Here is an 18,184-nt window from a genome sequence, read left to right as displayed (position 1 = left end):
TTGTATAAGTCACTTGTGATGAAAACTACACAACTTTTTAAAGTAAATTATGAAGCAAACTGGAAAAGTGATGTATTTTCATAGTGATCTGTGTTCCACTTAATGTTTCTTAGAGACAATTAGTCTTTTAAAAATTATTCTTTATTTCTGATTTCATAATTCAGAACTAAATTTTTCATAGAAGCAGAAGTGTTGAGCCATGCAAAAGCAGCTGGGTTTTAGTCTCCTTGTCCTAATTAAAATACTATGCAGTATCTCTTATTTCATCCAGTAGCATTTTTTCTAAACATTAATCATCAGATTTGCTCACCAAATCTTTGAAGTAGAAGGAGGTAGGTTTGCCTAAAAAGATGCCCTTCTCAATCATCCCAGACATTCAGTGGCATTAGTAGGTCTTAAAAGTAGCTATATCCTCTTCTAGTGTTTGCATAAAATATGTGAAGTTTTTCTTGCTATGTCAATAACGGATGGTGCTGCTAATTCCCAACATTTCTTAAATTATTTTATATATCCTATGGTTTTCATTGATTATATGGACATGTTTGTTCATCTAATAAAATCAGTGAACTGTTACTGATGTTGCTGGATTTTTGTTAGTGGTTTGTTTAAATGGTGTATATTAACTTTTTGTTAGGCCATGATCAAGCTTTAGAGTAACAACTTAAAATACATGTAATGTTCATTTTTGCAATCTTGACTTTTTAATTTTAACTTAGAGTACATCAAATCAGGCTAAATATACAATAATAAGTATATGGTTAGATCAGTTATGGCTTATAAGAGTTTGATGAAATATTACATAGCAATTAAAAATGAATAAAATTATTATTTGGTAATATAAGAAAAAACTAAAAGGAACTAATACCAAAATACTAAGAGTATGTTCTTTTGGTGTGATAAATTGTTCTACAAAGAGAAATTTTTTAAATTTATTAATTTAGAATAGGACTCTAAATGAGACATTGAAGAGTTAATCCATGCATTCAACATTGACCATGCACCTACAGTATCCTAGGAACTGTGCAATTGGAAGCACACCAGTTTTCCATAAGAGGATTAATTGAGGGCTTCCCTGGTGGCGCAGTGGTTAAGAATCCACCTGCCAGTGCAGGGGACATGGGTTCGAGCCCTGGTCTGGCAAGATCCCACATGCCACAGAACAACTAAGCCCGTGCACCACAACTACTGAGCCTGTGCTCTAGAGCCTGCGAGCACAACTACTGAGCCCGTGTGCCACAACTACTGAAGCCTGTGTGCCTAGAGCCCGTGCTCCACAACAAGAGAAGCCACTGCAATGAGAAGCCCGCACACCGCAATGAAGAGTAGCCCCGGGGCTTCCCTGGTGGCGCAGTGGTTGAGAGTCCTCTTGCCGATGCAGGGGACACGGGTTTGTGCCCCGGTCCGGGAAGATCCCACATGCCGCGGAGCGGCTGGGCCCGTGAGCCATGGCCGCTGAGCTTGCACGTCCGGAGCCTGTGCTCCGCAATGGGAGAGGCCACAACAGTGAGAGGCCCGCATACCGCAAAAAAAAAAAAAAAAAAAAAAATAGATTTTTTAGGGGCCAAAACAGGGAGGGGCCCGAATCCCCAAAAAAAAAAAAAAAAAAAAGAGTAGTAGCCCCTGCTCACCGCAACTAGAGAAAGCCCGCGTGCAGCAATGAAGACCCAATGCAGCCAAATAAATAAATAAAAATTTCCTTCAAAAAAAAAAAGATTGAGAACCAGTGGTTCAGGTGAAACATTAATTTTGGCTAGTTTTTCAAAACTAATGAGTTTGTTTTTCAGATCTTTCCAAGGTAATGACATATAGCAAGTAGCATACACTTTTGGAGTCAATTTTTTGTGAAGAATTTTTCCATCTTTATTTTTCAGATTAATTTTTTAATGTAAATGTCATAGCATTCTTTCCTAGGTCACATTTATAGTGCCATAGAGTCCAGTTCCATACCATACTAATAGCTGTCTAATACTGGAAACATTTTTGGTTTGAGATACATAACTAAAAGGTAAAATTAGCTCTCTTTTGTATGTGTACCTAGGGCTGTTTTTAGGCCTTTTCTTTAACGAGTTAAAGATGTTATGCAATTAACAATGTTTTAATGTTTATATTATTTTTATTAAATTTTTTTTGCCTATAATGTATACATCAGTAGTATAATGCATGATGCAAAATTCATGATTTATAAAAGGGTACATAATGAAACTACCCTCACCTTAGTCCCCAGGTTAGCCAACCAATCTGTACATAGACATGCAACTATACATCTGTTTCTCTCTTAATCTTATATCTTAAAGATTTTTCCACATCAGTACATCACAGCACCTCCTCATTCTTTCGTATTCTACTCTGGATATGTTATTTACCTATGCCACTACTTAACCGTGTCCACTGAAAGGAAAACAAACACTACTTCTTCCTTTACTCACACTCAAAATACTTAAGATGCCAGATGTGTGGGTTTTCCTACACCAAGCAATGCTGCCATATTCTGCAGACACCAACTGGGTGTCCTACAGTTCAGTTCAGTCTGACACTATCCATCTGATCCCACAAGTTAAGGGCTCAGTCTCATGGTGCTGCCCCCACTTCAGATGCCAATTGCAAGTCCCAGGTTGTCACCTACTCTTCTGACTGGCTGACTATAATTCAGCATTCCCACAATCACCACCTCAGGTTTCATACTTTGCTAGAACAGCTCACAGAACTCAGGGAAATGTGTTTACTGGTTTATCATGTAATAAAGATGAAGAGACATCAGGAAAGTCCAGAAGGGTTCCAAGTGTAGGAGGTTCTGTCCCCACGGATTTGGGTTGTACCACCCTGCCAGCACATGAGTCTGTTCACCAGTCTGGCAGCTCTCCAAAGCCCACAGTTCAGGGATTTTCATGGAGGCTTCATTATATAGGCATGATCAATTATTAACTTAATCTCCAGCTTCTTCTCCCAGGAGGAAGGTGGTGGTGTTACCGAACTCAGGTTCTGCTGCTCGCCGCTGGAAAACCAATATTCAAGAGATGAGAGTGTTGGTTGGAAAGGAAGAGTTGCTTTATTCAGGAAGTCAGCAATCTGGGGAGAAGACGGACTGGTGTCCAAAAATCAACTTTGAAGATTCTGCTTGACCATGAAAGTTTTTAAAGGGAGAATCATTTTGGGAAGAGGGATCAGACTTCCCACGTGCAGACTTTCTTCTGATTGGTCGATGGTGAGGTAACAGCCGTGTTCAAGGAATCTTGTGCTCAGCCTTAAGTTACCATTCTCCACCCGAGTGGGGGCCATAGTTCCTACAGAACTCAAAGATATTGTTATATTCCTTGAGGAGAAACCAGGACCCTGCCCCACAGCTGCACTATCGTTTCTTGACTGCTCCCCCTTTGTTTCTGCTTTCCCTCCCCTTCCCTGATAAGCAGCAGTTTGAAACTGCTCTTTGGAACTCAGGGAAGGTCAGGAGGCTGAATGAATCCTATTTCCTACAAACAAGAAATGGGGGACACGGAGAGGATTTGTACCAGATATGTATCAGAGGGTATGTATCCGATTGTTATGTACACCCCTTGGGGAGGAACTAGGACTTTTATCACTGAACTATTGTTTCTTGACTGCTTTTCCCTTGTTCCTGAATTCCCTCACTTCCCTTAATATCATTAATTACTGAGACCTGTTCAAGGGCAAGCTTCGTGACCAGGCTTAGGTCACAAAATGGCTTACGCCAAAATAGTTTCTCTTATGTCAAGAAAGCCAGGCCTGGTTCTCTTTCTCCAAGGACCCCCTACCCTATCTGCTTACAGTTCTTAATATCTTCTCTTTTTTGAGATTTTCTGTTTTTCCATTCATGTCAAGTGTTCACAGTTGCTTGCAAGAGCATTTGTATAATATTGGTTTAAAGTGTCAGATATTATTCTTTGTCATTTAGGTATTGGCATCTGTTAATTGTTTTTGTCATGCAAATTGAGGTTTTCCTGGTTCTTTGTATACCATGTAATTTTGGATTCTATCCTAGACATTTGAATATTATGACAATCTTATTTAGCTCTTATGGAGATCATTGTTTTAATAGGTAGTCAATCTGGTTAATTCACGCTGTTGCAGGAAAGAAAGTGGGGCACAAGAGGATGGTCACGTCCCATCCCAGGTCTCGGGCAAGTCCCTGGGACGGCTGCTGAGTGTGGGTTCTTGGCTTCGTGCAGGAAATTATTCAAGAGCGAGCCATAATAAAGTGAAAGAAGGCTTAATGCAGGGAGATACACACTGAATGTGGGTCATCTCAGAAGGCCAGAGGCTTAAGGGTATGGGGTTGTCAGGTTTTATAGCGGTGGGTAATTTCATAGGCTAATGAGTGGGAGGATTATTCCAACTATTTTGGGGAAGGGGCGGGAATTTCCAGGAATTGGGCCACCGCCCATTTTTTGGCCTTTTATGGTGGGCCTTGGAACTGTCACGGCACCTGTGGGTGTGTCATTTAGCTTGCTGACATATCACATTGAGCATATACTGAGGCTCAAGGTTTAGCGGAAGTCAATCATCTGCCATCTTGGACCTAGTTTGTGCTAACCAGTTTATGTCACATCCTCAATGGCTGTCATTCTTTAAAAGGTTGTGCCCTGCCCCCTTCCTGTCTCAATGCCACATATTCCAACACACCTTCTGTGGTCTGTGGCTTCAATATCAGTTCATTTTCCAAATCCTTTCCCATTGTGTAATTTGATCTGTCCCATGTGTTCATCACCCAGTAGCTAGTTGGGGACCTGGGCAGTGATCTATCTGCCAGTTAAGTTCTCAAAGTCTTTAATATGCTGATTAGGATCAGATTCATGCCTAATGTACTCAGTGGGGTCGCTTTCCTGAGCTCCTCCCTCTCTACAGTCTCCATGGTACCTTCCCTTTCTTTGGGGTTCTTCTTTTTCAGGCAGAAAGCTGAGGCTTCAGGAACCATGCACTTCTGTCACTTTGCCTGAACTTGGGACTAAATGGCTTAACATCTTTGAGTTTTGGCCCCCACCTGTAAAATGCAGATAATACTACTACAATGGCAGGTATATAGCGCTAAATAAATGTTTATAAATGTTTCCTAATATTAAAATTTTAGCTTCTCAAAACTGTTACTACATATTCAGTTTTCACTGATTTAAAGCAATCTTTATCCAGGTTTATGTATATGAGGGGAAGATAAATTATGCCATAGCCATCATTAAAACAGTTGATGAAACTAATTTTTGGTCTTTGTTAATAGTTTTACTTTCTGGTATCTTTAATTATAAATACCAGCTCCAAATTGTAGGATAAATTACTGGGGTTCTGACATGAAATTTTTCCTGTTAGTGAGCAGAGTCTTATGGAAAATAGAAATGAAACAAATAATCACTTCTGTCAAAGAGTTTACATTTTAGCTAAATAGACAATAGAATTATAATCATGCAGAAATATATAATCATGCACAAAACAGTTACAAAGTAGTACTAATGTGTCAAAGATAAAGGGTAACCATACTTCATGGTTTGCAGGAGACAGTCCTACTTTACCTTATTTTTTTGGTTTAATTATTAATAGAGCCTCATTTCATGAAGGTTTCCTAGGCAGGATAACAAATTACATGGCCACTTTATAAATGCTAGTTTCAAGAGAATGACAAAGCAAAAAAAATTATCACTGTATTTTCAGAAAGTTTGCTGGGCCTGAGAATGAGCAGAGTGGGCTAAAGAGATCTGTGGGTTAGGGTGAAGGGACCCAAGATAGTAAACAAATACTTAGAATTTCAAATAGAAATGTGGGAAATGGTGTTTCAGAAACCACAGTTATCTAGTAATATGCAGGGCAGACAAATGGCAGGCGTTGTAATTAAAGAGATGTGAGGTGATATAACCTTGGATTATGTTGGTTTTGCAATTCTGAAGTTTAGAATTATAATTTTTAGGCGATTACCACAAATGGTAGTGTTCAAAAGTTTCAGCCTGATGAATGCACGAGAGAATGTCTATGGAGTGAGTAATTAATGTATTTTTACCTCACAATTAGAGGATTTTAGAGAAATGTAATTTTTTAATAGACATTTTCTAGAGCAGTTTCAGGTTCACAGCAAAATTAGAGCAGAAGGTACAGATTTCCCATATATGGCCTGCCTTAACACACGTAAGATCACCCTTGCTACAACATCCCCAACCAGAGTGATACCATTGAACAACTGATGAACTTACACTTGATGATGATTTTTTTTTTTCTTTTTTTTGTGGTACGCGGGCCTCTCACTGTTGTGGCCTCTCCCATTGCGGAGCACAGGCTCTGGACGCACAGCCTCAGCGGCCATGGCTCACGGGCCCAGCCGCTCCACGGCATGTGGGATCTTCCCGGACCGGGGCACGAACCCGTGTCCCCTGCATCGGCAGGTGGACTCTCAACCACTGTGCCACCAGGGAAGCCCGATGATGACTTTTTTACCTCTTTGTTTTCCTTTTTTCTTTCTTTTTTTTTTGGCGCGGCCTGCAGGATCTTAGTTCCCCCACCAGTGACTGAACCCCTGCCCTCAGCAGTGAAAGTGTAGAGTCCTAACCACTGGACCACCAGGGAATTCCCTCTTTGTTTTTCCTTATGCTTGACTGACAATTAAAATATTAATGTTCACCATAGCTCTGTGTGAAATCAGATTATTTCACCACTGCTTAAATTATGTGATTCTTGTCCAAGTGTTTTTGGTGGCCAAAACAAGTGAGGCAATGGCTTGTCTGAGGCTGAAAAAAGAATCCTAATCCTACCAAACAAAAAGAGGGGAGAAAGTATAAACTGACCTTGACATTTGGATAGTTCTCTGGGAACTGGGAACTTTTGTTTTTGATTTGCATAGCCACCGGAGAGGCAGTTTTAGTAATCAGTGATTTATTACAATGGGCCATTATAGCAACTGGAAGAACAAGGACTCTAGCTTGAAGTTTACTTTCTTATATACTGAAAATGAGTTTCCTAGCTGGGATTGCCCAATCCCAAGAACAGATTGTGAAACGTTTCCCCACGTCCCAGTAATCTGAAGTGACTCATCAGCTGGCAATATGGACAAAGCACCCACAATTCACGTCCTCAAAACATGATCACCACAAATTCTATTTTCTCTCTATTTGAAGGCCGATGAGAGAATCGAACACCATCTTTGTGGAGAAAAAACGGAGTATAGCTGGGGTTTTTTTGTTTTGTTTTGTTTTGTTTTTCGGTTTACTGCAGCACTTTTACTTCCTCACAATGGCACACTGCTGGGGCCTAATATTCTCACATGACAGTAGAAAACCAAAATCTGTTGTTATCTCTTCAAGAATTGAGAATTGTGTGCAAAAACCTTACATAAGTTAAGAGGATGAATACATTTACAGATGTGAATGCAAACTGTTTTCCAACTCAAGGCAAGTAATGACATATGGTGTTCTGGCAGGAAAACTTCGATAAGAAAGGAAAGCAGGTCCTAAGGTTCGGAACTTCTCAACCTGGTAAGACTGGCAAGTTAGTAATTACAACGAGTTAATTTGTATAAATTTCTAACTGGTTCTGAGAAGTTTAAATTTATTTACACCTCAAAAGAATCCCACTTGTGGAACTGTGAGGCTTGTGCTCACTCTGGCAGCACATATACTAAAATTGGAATGACACAACTGATGAACTTACACTTGATGATGATTTTTTTTTCTTTTTTTTGTGGTACCAGGTACCAGGTACCAGAAGATTAGCATGGCCCTTGCACAGGATTACATGCAAATTCATGAAACATTCCATATTTTTCAGTTATCGAATTTGTATCTTTGTGTATATGATGTCTTTGCAAAGATTAAATAGTATAAAATATGATGTAAATTGTACCAACTGATATGGAAAGAAACAGTACCAACATTAAACTTTGCAAAATTTTAAAACTTAAAAAAAAAAGTCCTGCTGGGACTTCCCTGGTGGTACAGTGGTTAAGAGTCCACCTGCCAATGCAGGGGACATGGGTTCGAGCCCTGGTCCAGAAAGATCCCACATGCTGTGGAGCAACTAAACCTGTGTGACACAGCTCCTGAGCCTGTGCTCTAGAGCCCGTGAGCCACACCTACTGAGCCCACATGCTGCAACTACTGAAGCCCACGCGCCTAGAGCCCGTGCTCTGTGACAACAGAAGCCACAGCAACGAGAAGCCTGTGCACCGCAACGAAGAGCAGCCCCCACTCACCACAACTAGAGAAAGCCCTTGCACAGCAACAGAGACACAATGCAGCCATAAATAAGTAAATAAATTAATTTTTTAAAATCCTGGGAATTCCCTGGTGGGTCCAGTTGTTGGGACTCTGTGCTTCCACTGCAGGGGGCACAGGTTCGATGGCTGGTCTGGAACTAAGATCCTGCATGCCATGACGTGGCCAAATAAATAAATAAAATAAACATAAAATAAAACACAACCTCCTATCAAAACATCACATTAATAAAAAAAATCCTATCAGGCTAATAATTATTTTTTTTACAATTTACAAAGGATGAAACCAGGGCACAGAAATTCATCCCCACTAAAAAATGTATAACTTCAACAGGGTTCATCCTATCTGTAAATGTCATCACTCAGTTGTTCAAGCCCAAAGCACAGGCATCGTCCCTGATTCTCTCATTTCCTTCTATCCCACATCCAACCCATTATCAAGTTCTTTTAGTTCTGTCTTCCAAAATATTCTGAAAGTGATTACTTTTCACCTCTGCTGCTTCACTTCTAGGCCCAGTTCTAGACAGCTCTCCCATCTGGTCTAGTGAAATAGCCTCCCTACTTGACCCACTGTTTCCACTCTTGTCCCCTCCCTAATGACAGTTTATTCTCTGTTTAGTAGATAGAACGATCTTTTAGAAATATAAGTATGATCATGACACTTCCTAGCTGAAAGTCCTCCAATAGAGTCCCACCCTAGAATAAACCTAAAACTCCTTATAATTCTATACACTATACTCCATTTGGCCACTGCTTACCTCTCCTAACTAGTTTGCTATCATTTTCTATTTAATTCACTTTAACAACAATGTTTTTCTCATTCTTCTTCAAAATTCATTCCTTTCTTAAGGCCTTTGTACCTGTTGTTTCTTTTATCCTGACTGCTTTTCCCTCAGAGCAGCTTTCTTACTACTTCATTGAAGTCTTTGCTCAAGTGCCATCTCCTGAGAGGCCTTCCCTGACCACATTACCTAAAATAAGCCGGCTCTGACCTCTGTTTATTTGGCTTATTTTTTTTCCCATACCATTTTACACTCCTTGAATTTCTCTGTTTGTGTGTTTATTTCTGTCTTCCCACCAGAATGCAAATTCTCTGGCTGAGGACAAGTACATTGGTTGATTTGTTTATTGCTGTATCTCCAGAGCCTAGAACATGCCTGACATTTAGTAGGCATTCAAATATTTATTGAATGAATGAATTTGTGTTTATGATTTTTGTTTTCTTGTTTCTTCCACAACTTTGTAGAGGAATAGTGAAAGAGTTATGGAATTTAACAATGCATGTAAAACAGCTATTTAAACTGAAAAACCTTATACAAATGCTGGTTATCCTACTTGTGAGTATTACCTATTGGTCTCCTCTGGATTTTCTCTTTATTCCTGCTCTGGGTCAGGGACAACATGAGAGTAATAATTATTTAATTCAAGTAAGTCTGAATTTTGAAATATCTGTTGTGTTCAGGGTAGTTAGGTATGAAGGGGGATTCAACAACATGAAAGCCTTAGTCTATTAATGCCTAGGAGGAATTTAACTTTCTAGTGGGAGAAAATGAGACATGTATTAGAGAAATAAACAAAAAACATTTCAAAGACAACAAGGAAGTAAGCCAGTGAAAGCAATAAGAACAAAGGGAATTCAAAATACTGGAAAGATTCTTTCATTATTGGGTTTAATGTAGGAAGCAAATCTTAAAAGGACGACAGTGCTGGGAATTTGTGTAGTGAAAGAACATGAATGTCCAAACATTAGCCTGATAAATATTACTTTGGGTGTTCTTTTTATTGGCACTAATTGAGCATCACAAGCAAATGGGTGGTTTCTTGGCTATATCTATATCATCATCCATCTGTCCAGCACCTGATTAACTGCATATTTCTGGTGAGGTATTTTCTCTACTAAACTTTTCCCTCCTTCACAGTGCTAAAACCTTTTAAAAGTTTTTACTGCTGTATCAGCCACTTTGTTACAAACCCCATGCCTATTAATAAGCCATATTTTCATGGGATTGTCAAGAGTATTAAATTTGATAGTACTTATGAAGTTCCTAAGTCTATGTTGAGCGTTCCTTCGATAGAACAATAAATATTATTATATAAGAAATGAAACCGACGGAATGACACCAGGGCAATCTCAATATGTTCCTTACGGGAAGTGTAAACAGTTAGGAAGGAGTCAGGTGTGGTCCACAAACCCAGGTCAAATTGAAAACAATACAAGTCGTACCGGTCGTTCAGATCACCACCCTGGCTGCAGGGCAGCCCATCAGCGTCAGCCAGCCTAGGCTCCCGGAAGGTAAACACATTGAAAAGGGCGGGGCAGAAGGCGCGTTCGGGATGGTTGACTGGCCAGCTAAAAGTGATTGGCAGCTGCCATGTCCACGTGCGTTGAGCTTCGAACCAGCTGTCGCGAGAATTCGATGTAAACAGACCGGTCCCCGTGAGGTACGACTGCCAGCCTGAGACACCCAAGTGACGTGCACAGGCTTCTGCGGCATGATGCTTTTTGACAAGGCCACGAAGGTGCTGTGTCCAAAGGAAAACAGACATGTTTGTAACTCCTCCCTACCTGCCTGCGTTCGCAACCGAACCTTACACCCCGGCTTCACCCGAACTCACATACTGTTATGTTTTCCCTCGAGCCCCAGCGGATTGGATCACTTCAGGAGGCGGGTCCGCCTCTTTGCTACTTGCTGGTTGGCGAAGCTGACCTCTAAGGGCGGTGCCCAGCCGCGGCCAGTTTGCTTCTGGGATTGGCTAGAAAGGTAGTTCCGCTGAGGCGTGGTAGGAAGTGGTAACCGTCAATCACGAGGGGAGACTCCAAACAGTGAGTCTTGAGCTGGAGAGCAGCGTTTACCGGCGGCGCGGCCGGTGAGAGGGCTGGCGGTGCTGCTGCTTTGAGGAGGCTTGGCGAGGACGTGGGACGAGCAGCGTGAGGGGAGAGGGCTTGGCTGGTAGGAATTCGACGAGGTAGAGCTGTGGAAATCGGAGGGGGAGGGGAGGGAGGGCAAGGGGCCAGAGGGCGGCCGGGGACAGCGGTGGCTCAGCGTTGGAGGTGAAATGGGTAACGCCGTGCTGATGTCTTTCAGGAGAGTGGGGCCTGAGGGGCTGGCGAGGGTCGTCCTCAGGAGACAGGGCCCTTAAAGACAGTTCTTGGGAGCCTGTGTTTCGAGAAATAAAGGGTGGAATGGAAATGAGAGGGCTCAGGGGCTGGAGGTGAAGATACCCACTGAGGAAGGGGTACCTGGGCTAGTTGGGGCACAGGGTGTTTTGGTTGTAGCAGATGGGACTCATCAGTTTGCGAGTTTTCAAATAAGGTGATAGAATGCTCCCTGCTTAGAAGAGATGGTTTTAAGGGCTTTCAAGATTAGTTCCAGGCTGTGGGCTTTCCTGAGTCGTGTAAGAGATCTTTAATATTGCTGTCTCTTTTAACCTTAACCACATACAGTCCATGCTTTTAAAACCTCCCCAGTGATTCAGATGCTTATTAGACATTCAAGGATCAGGATTCAGTGATGAGACTGGAAGGGCTTCTAACGTCATATATGTTTTTATTACTTATTTAGACTCTGGTGATTAGGTTACAATAGCAGAGGTTACAAATATTACAAATATGATTTTGATAGTCTTGTTAAATTGTGACTGCAGTCTTTTTAAAAAAAATATATATATTTGACATATAAATTACATGAGTTTCAGGTGTACAACATAATGATTCGATATTTGTATATACTGCAAAATATCACCACAATAAGACTAGTTAACATCCATCAGGATACGTAGGCCATTTTACTCCTATTTTCCCAACACTCTTAGTTGGAAGGTAGTACCTCACTGTTCCATTTGGTCTTAAAATATTATACCATGTATATTTTTATTATCAATATAAGATTTCAGTAAATTCTTTTAATTTTGGCTCACAAAGTTAGCATATTTGTTTTTATAAAGTGATCCTGTGCTAGACTTTCCATCCCTTCCTAGTTTATGTTAATAGTAGATCAGGGACTTCCTTGGTGGTGCAGTGGTTAAGAATCCACCTGCCAATGCAGGGGACACAGGTTCGAGCCCTGGTCCGGGAAGATCCCACATGCCGCGGAGCAACTAAGCCCGTGCACAACTACTGAGCCTATGTTCTAGATCCCGCAAGCCACAACTGCTGAGCCCGTGTGCCACAACTACTGAAGCCCACGCACCTAGAGCCTGTGCTCTGCGACACGGAGAAGAGAAGCCACCGCAATGAGAGGCCTGTGCACCGTAGTGAAGAGTAGCCCCTGCTCGCCACAACTAGAGAAAGCCCGAGTGCAGCAACGAAGACCCAAGACAGCCAAAAATAAATAAAACAAACAAACAAAAACAATAAAAAAGCAGTAGGTCAGAGGGTCCTGCAAGGGTCTTAACTAGTTTTGTGGTTCTGAGCCTTGGTCCAAATAAGAAAACCTCATAGTAGTTTGAAAAATCTTTTATCTACTTCTTCCTCTTCTGCACTCCCCTCTTTTAGGTGTAATAGGAATTGCTGGGAAATTTTCCTACATTTTAGGACCTAACATTTAGGTATTTGTGACAAGGGATCTCTAGTGAGCAACCATGTATCTTTCTCCCGACCCCCAACAATAATGATCCATTGTTTTCTGTCTTTTTGTTCCGGAAACAGGTTTTGTGAATGAAGCAATGGCTACAGATTCCCCCAGAAGACCCAGTCGTTGTACTGGTGGAGTCGTGGTTCGCCCTCAGGCTGTCACGTAAGCAAATTTCAGATAAGCCTGATAGGTAAAGGAAAGATTACTCAGAATAGTAACTAACATTTAGGTTTCCTTTCTAAGCAGTACTTACTTTTGTAAAATCTGTTTAATTTTGGCTTTACAGGATGATAAACATCGTTGCCAAGGCCAAATAAAAGCAATAATTGGAGGGTCAGTTTGATGTATTTAGCACATTTATAGAGTACTTGAAAAGCACTGTATTTTGTCCTTGAGTACTGCTTTTTCAAACCTCAGGTTTAACAATTAATGTCATTAAATCAGTTTAGTGAATCAAGACCATTATTCAAAAAATGAAATAGAATATAGTAGAAAATATAGTTGGGAGTTAGTATTGTGTTCTGACACGCACAAAGATAATATGCATTCATATGTATGTATATGTTTTCTAGATTGTGATGTATTACTCTAGGTTTCAGTCAGAAAGTTTCAAAGTGAATGTCATAAAGAGTACATTTCTATATTTTAAGCATTTTTTTGACAAAGCATGGCTATACTTTGCAGTAGCTTATAATCTAATGTAGTCTTTTTTTCGTTTTTTCTTTGGCTGTGTCGGGTCTTAATTGCGGCACGTGGGATCTTTGTTGTGGTGTGGGGGCTTCTCTCTAGTTGTGGCGTGCGGGCTCTAGAGTGCACACAGGCTTAGTTGTCCCACGGCATGTGGGATCTCAGTTCCCTGACCAGGGATCGAACTGGCGTCTCCTGCATTGGAAGGCGGATTCTTAACCACTGGACCACCAGGGAAGTCCCTAATGTAGTTTTAAGCTGTGTATACTTGCAAGCACTCTAATGAATAAAAAAGATGCCAGCAAAACAGCCTGGGAATTTAGAGGAAATATTTTGTGTTTTTTAATTATTTATTTAAAAATTTTATTTATTTATGGCTGCATTGGGTCATCTTTGCTATGTGCAGGCTTTCTCTAGTTGTGGTGAGCGAGAGCTACTCTTCGTTGGGGTGCGCAGGCTTCTCATTGTGTGGCTTCTCTGTTGCGGAGCATGGGCTCTAGGCGCGCAGGCTTCAGTAGTTGTGGCACGTGGGCTCGGTAGTTGTGGTTCACGGGCTTAGTTGCTCCATGGCATGTGGGATCTTTCTGGACCAGGGCTCAAACCCATGTCCCCTGCATTGGCAGGCGGATTCTTAACCACTGTGCCACCAGGGAAGTCCTTATTATTTTTTTAAAATTTTGATTGGAGGGAATATTTTAGTGGGAGTATTTTAGATCTGAAAAGGTTTCATTAAGAAGCTAACATTTGGACTTCCCTGGTGGCGCAGTGGTTAAGAATCCACCTGCCAACGCAGGGGACATGGGTTCGAACCCTGGTCCGGGAAAGTCCCACATGCTGTGGAGCAACTAAGCCCGTTCGCCACAGCTACTGAGCCTGCGCTCCAGAGCCTGTGAGCCACATATATTGAAGTCCGCGTGCCTAGAGCCCGTGCTCCGCAACAAGAGAAGCCACCACAACGAGAAGCCCACGCACCACAGCGAAGAGTAGCCCCCGCTCGCCGCAACTAGAGAAAGCCTGCACACAGCAACAAAGACCCAATGAAGCCAAAAATAAATAAATAAATTTTGAAAAAGCTGACATTTATCGTGTAATTTAACGGCTGAATACAATTTGGGCAATTAGAATCAAGGGCACATTTTCGGCAAAGGCAATGGAGTAAGCAGAGGTGGGAAAGGCAAGCTATTTTCATAAATGGAATCTATGGAAGTTGACCTATTTAAAGGAGGTTGGGGTGGACAATTAAGACCCTTGAATACCTGGCTAAGGAGATAAAGTTTGCTTTCTGTCTTTCAAAGTGTTAATAAGGGGATTGTAGCATTTTGAATTATTTCCCTTGAGCAGTTTAGCCTGTTACATAAAACTGCCTTCTCAGACTAACAAAAAATATATGTATAGTATGATATTTCACCATTATACTTGCTTTTTTTTCCCTCCTGCATTTCCCTGGGCTATATCTTTCTTTGCTAACTGTGGACCATGGCAACAGGCTAAGCATATTATTAGCTATGAGTTAGGTACTGTTGCAATCTTCATTTTACAGATGAGGAAACCAAAGCAGAGAGAGAAAAGTTTTCCTTGGTAACATCCAAGAAGGGAAACCTGGATCAAACCCAGGCAGTTTGTCTCCAGAGTCTGTGTGCTTATGCCCTATTCTATGCTGCCTCACCATATGGTATTCCACATATATTGCTTTTTGTTACGCAATACATAATTTTAGTGTTTTTTGAAGTTCTTTAATTTATTCAGTATTCTTTTAACAATAATGCTTGAGCATCTACTCTGTGGCTAAGTACTGGCTTATAGATTCTGGAGATATAAGGTAAATATGAGAGATGGATTCCTTTCTGTAATAGAGTTTGCATTCTAGTGGAGGACACAGTAAGTAATTACAGGCTCTGATCAGTGCCCGGTGTGCTATGTTAGAGAACAGCATTAGGGAGTATGATTTAAGGCCGTCAGGGAAGGCCTCTCTGAGGAGGTAACACTTAGGCTGGAGATCTAAAAGGCAGGGAAGAATTTGCGAAGGGATCCATGCAGAAAAAAAGCTGGTGTAAAGGTCTTGATTCAAAGAAGAGCTTGGTGTAGTCTAAGAATTGAAGTTGCATGTGACTGAAGCAGAGTAAGTTACAAGAGTGGGAGAAAAGTGAGGTTGGAGAGGTAGGCCTAATCAAAAATTTTTTTTAAGGCCTACTCAGTTTTTGTAGGTATCTAAGGCATATTGTCTTTTTAAAAAATAGGATTTAGGGTAACTCACATTATTTTCTTCAAATGTAATTTTTCACATTTCTCTGAAATGAAATTGATTTGGTATATATTTTGAAGAAAAAATTTTTTCCTCCATTTGCTGATCTCCATGTATTTCCCATTTAAAATATCTTAGTGTCCTTAATAGTTCTTCACCTTTATGCATTTTGATATTTTCCCATACCTTATCCACACCAAAAGTTCTGTGAGGACTGTTTAATAACTCCTTCTAATGCCTGCATCTGCAGCAAAATATAGATTCACTTGGCTAGATGCAGGCAAGGGACTAGGTTCTTAACCAGTCTAAAGAGAAGGTCACTCACTAAATACTGAGTCATGAGCAACAGTTTTTCTTGCTCTAACTAGGGCATTCTTCTGCTCTGACTCAAGAGGACGGTCTTGCTTTAGCCAAGTCTTCTGTCAGCACTCCTTCAAATATGAGTTAAAAGTTCTACCTGTATCAAAGTAAGAGAGCGTGCGGCCATAAAAAAGAATCAATTATTGCTATTTGCAGCAACATGGATGGACCTAGAGATTATCATACTGAGTGAAGTAAGCCAGGCAGAGAAAGACAAATGTCATATGATATCACTTATACGTGGAATCTAAAGAATAATACAAATGAACTTTTATATTTCAAAACAGAAACAGAGTCACAGACATGGAAAACAAACTTATGGTTACCAAAGAGGAGAGAGAGAGAGAGGGATAAATTAGGAGTATGGTATTAACAGATACACACTACTATATATAAAATACATAAACAACATGGATTTACTGTATAGCACAGGGGACTATATTTAATATCTGGTAATAACCTATAATGGAAAAGAATCGAAAAAATGTATAACTGAATTACTTTGCTGTACACCTGAAAATAACACAATAATGGGAATCAACTGTACTTCAATTAAAAAAAATGGAGCATGACTTTTTATTTTACTTTTAAAAATTTAAATTTATTTTTGGCTGCGTTGGGTCTTCATTGCTGCGCGCGGGCTTTTCTCTAGTTGCAGCGAGTGGAGAATACTCTTTGTTGCGGTGCGCGTGCTTCTCATTGCAGTGGCTTCTCTGGTTTTGGAGCACGGGCTCTAGGCGTGCAGGCTTCAGTAGTTGTGGCTCGTGGGCTGTAGAGCGCAGGCTCAGTAGTTTTGGCGCACGGGCTTAGTTGCTCCGCGGCATGTGGGATCTTCCCAGGCCAGGGCTCAAACCCGTGTCCCCTGCATTGGCAGGCGGATTCTTAACCACTGTGCCACCAGGGAAGTCCCTAAAAAAAAAAATGGAGCATGACTTTTAAGAAGAGATAATGTTTGGGAATTCCTTGGCGGTCCAGTGGTTAGGACTCCACGCTTCCACTGCAGGGGGCGGGGGTTCAGTCCCTGGTTGGGGAACTAAGATCCCACAAGCCCCATGGTGTGGCCAAAAAAAAAAAAAAAAAAAGAAAAGTTAAAAAATTTTAAAATCTCATTTGCATTTAATAACATATACAAAGAAATTAAGAAAGCAGGTTAGCAGAATTATCAGACGATGAGAGTTGTTTCTTTTTTTTAGTATTATGAATAACTTTATTAGGGCTTGTAGAAAGAGCTTTTCCATGTTTCATATTAAGCTGTCATGATAAATTTTATCCATTTCACCCTTTTTCAGGGAGCAGTCCTACATGGAAAGTGTCGTGACTTTTCTGCAGGATGTTGTGCCCCAGGTAAGTGTCTGTGTGGTTTCAGAAATAGTAGGCTTTACTCTTGGCCAGGGAAGCTCTGAAATATTCTGTTCCCTAAACTTGACACCAGTATCGCCAACTTTAGAAAGACTTTTGATGTTTTAGCATCCCAAACGTTGGTAGGGTAGAACCATACTTGCTGTTATTATTAGATGTGCCTTAGTTTTGTGCTGACGGTGGCATAATTATTATTCCTTAGCCCTTGCTTTACTAAGAGTAATCAAGGTGCGATATTAGCTGAGAGATGGGGCTTGGAACTGTCTATTTGGGTTCTCTTTCCAAAATCTTTCTCTTGTCCTAGTTAAATGTTGCCTGTTGGAAGTGAAATAAGCAATATATGCTTCGCATCTGGTTAACTAGATACTATATTAACTAAATACTACACTGAGGTCAAATCTATATCACTTTCCCATTGAGCAGTAGTTTTATGTCAATTATAGCTTGCCTTGTTACTCTAACTTATAAGAGAGTAAGCCCTTTACTGTTCCCTCTATGTAAATGTGAGAATAAAGAATGAGAGGAACCCTCCTGGGATCACCTCTAGTGCACCGTCTCTCAGACTTAAATTAACATAGGTGTCGCTTGGCACACTTGTTAAAAATAATAATTTCCAGGCCCATCTCCCAGTGAGTTTGACTCAGGGGAATTAAGGTGGCATCCAATAACTTGTGTCTCTAGGAAGAATCTCAGGTGATTCTTGTGAAACAGTATCTTTGGGAAACACTGTTTAGTGGAACTACTGAAGGGAAAGGTTTCTGT

At 40.9% G+C, this 18,184-nt stretch overlaps 1 protein-coding gene and 1 pseudogene across 6 annotated transcripts in view; both read left to right on the top strand.

Annotated features, from left to right (window-relative positions):
* Positions 1 to 7,581: 7,581 nt before the first annotated feature.
* Positions 7,582 to 7,752, top strand: LOC112408164 (uncharacterized; annotated as a pseudogene).
* Positions 7,753 to 11,011: 3,259 nt separating this feature from the next.
* Positions 11,012 to 18,184, top strand: part of BCAS3 (BCAS3 microtubule associated cell migration factor) — a 575,284-nt gene continuing 568,111 nt past the window's right edge. For 5 of the 6 annotated variants that reach the window (XM_024757571.1, XM_024757569.1, XM_024757572.1 and 2 more), the window contains exons 1-3: positions 11,012 to 11,151; positions 12,849 to 12,936; positions 17,353 to 17,407. In XM_024757571.1, the coding sequence (XP_024613339.1) occupies positions 12,866 to 12,936; positions 17,353 to 17,407 (126 nt within the window). In that variant the 5' untranslated portion in view covers positions 11,012 to 11,151; positions 12,849 to 12,865. Of the gene's footprint in view, positions 11,168 to 12,848; positions 12,937 to 17,352; positions 17,408 to 18,184 lie in introns of all 6 variants that reach the window. The other variant, XM_024757570.1, reaches the window with a different exon arrangement.

The sequence above is a fragment of the Neophocaena asiaeorientalis genome, unplaced genomic scaffold, assembly GCF_003031525.2.
Source record: "Neophocaena asiaeorientalis asiaeorientalis breed wild unplaced genomic scaffold, Neophocaena_asiaeorientalis_V1.1 scaffold327, whole genome shotgun sequence".
Taxonomy (NCBI): Eukaryota; Metazoa; Chordata; class Mammalia; order Artiodactyla; family Phocoenidae; genus Neophocaena; species Neophocaena asiaeorientalis.
The sequence above is the reverse complement of the archived record's forward strand: the minus strand, read 5'-3'. Positions and strand labels throughout refer to the sequence as shown.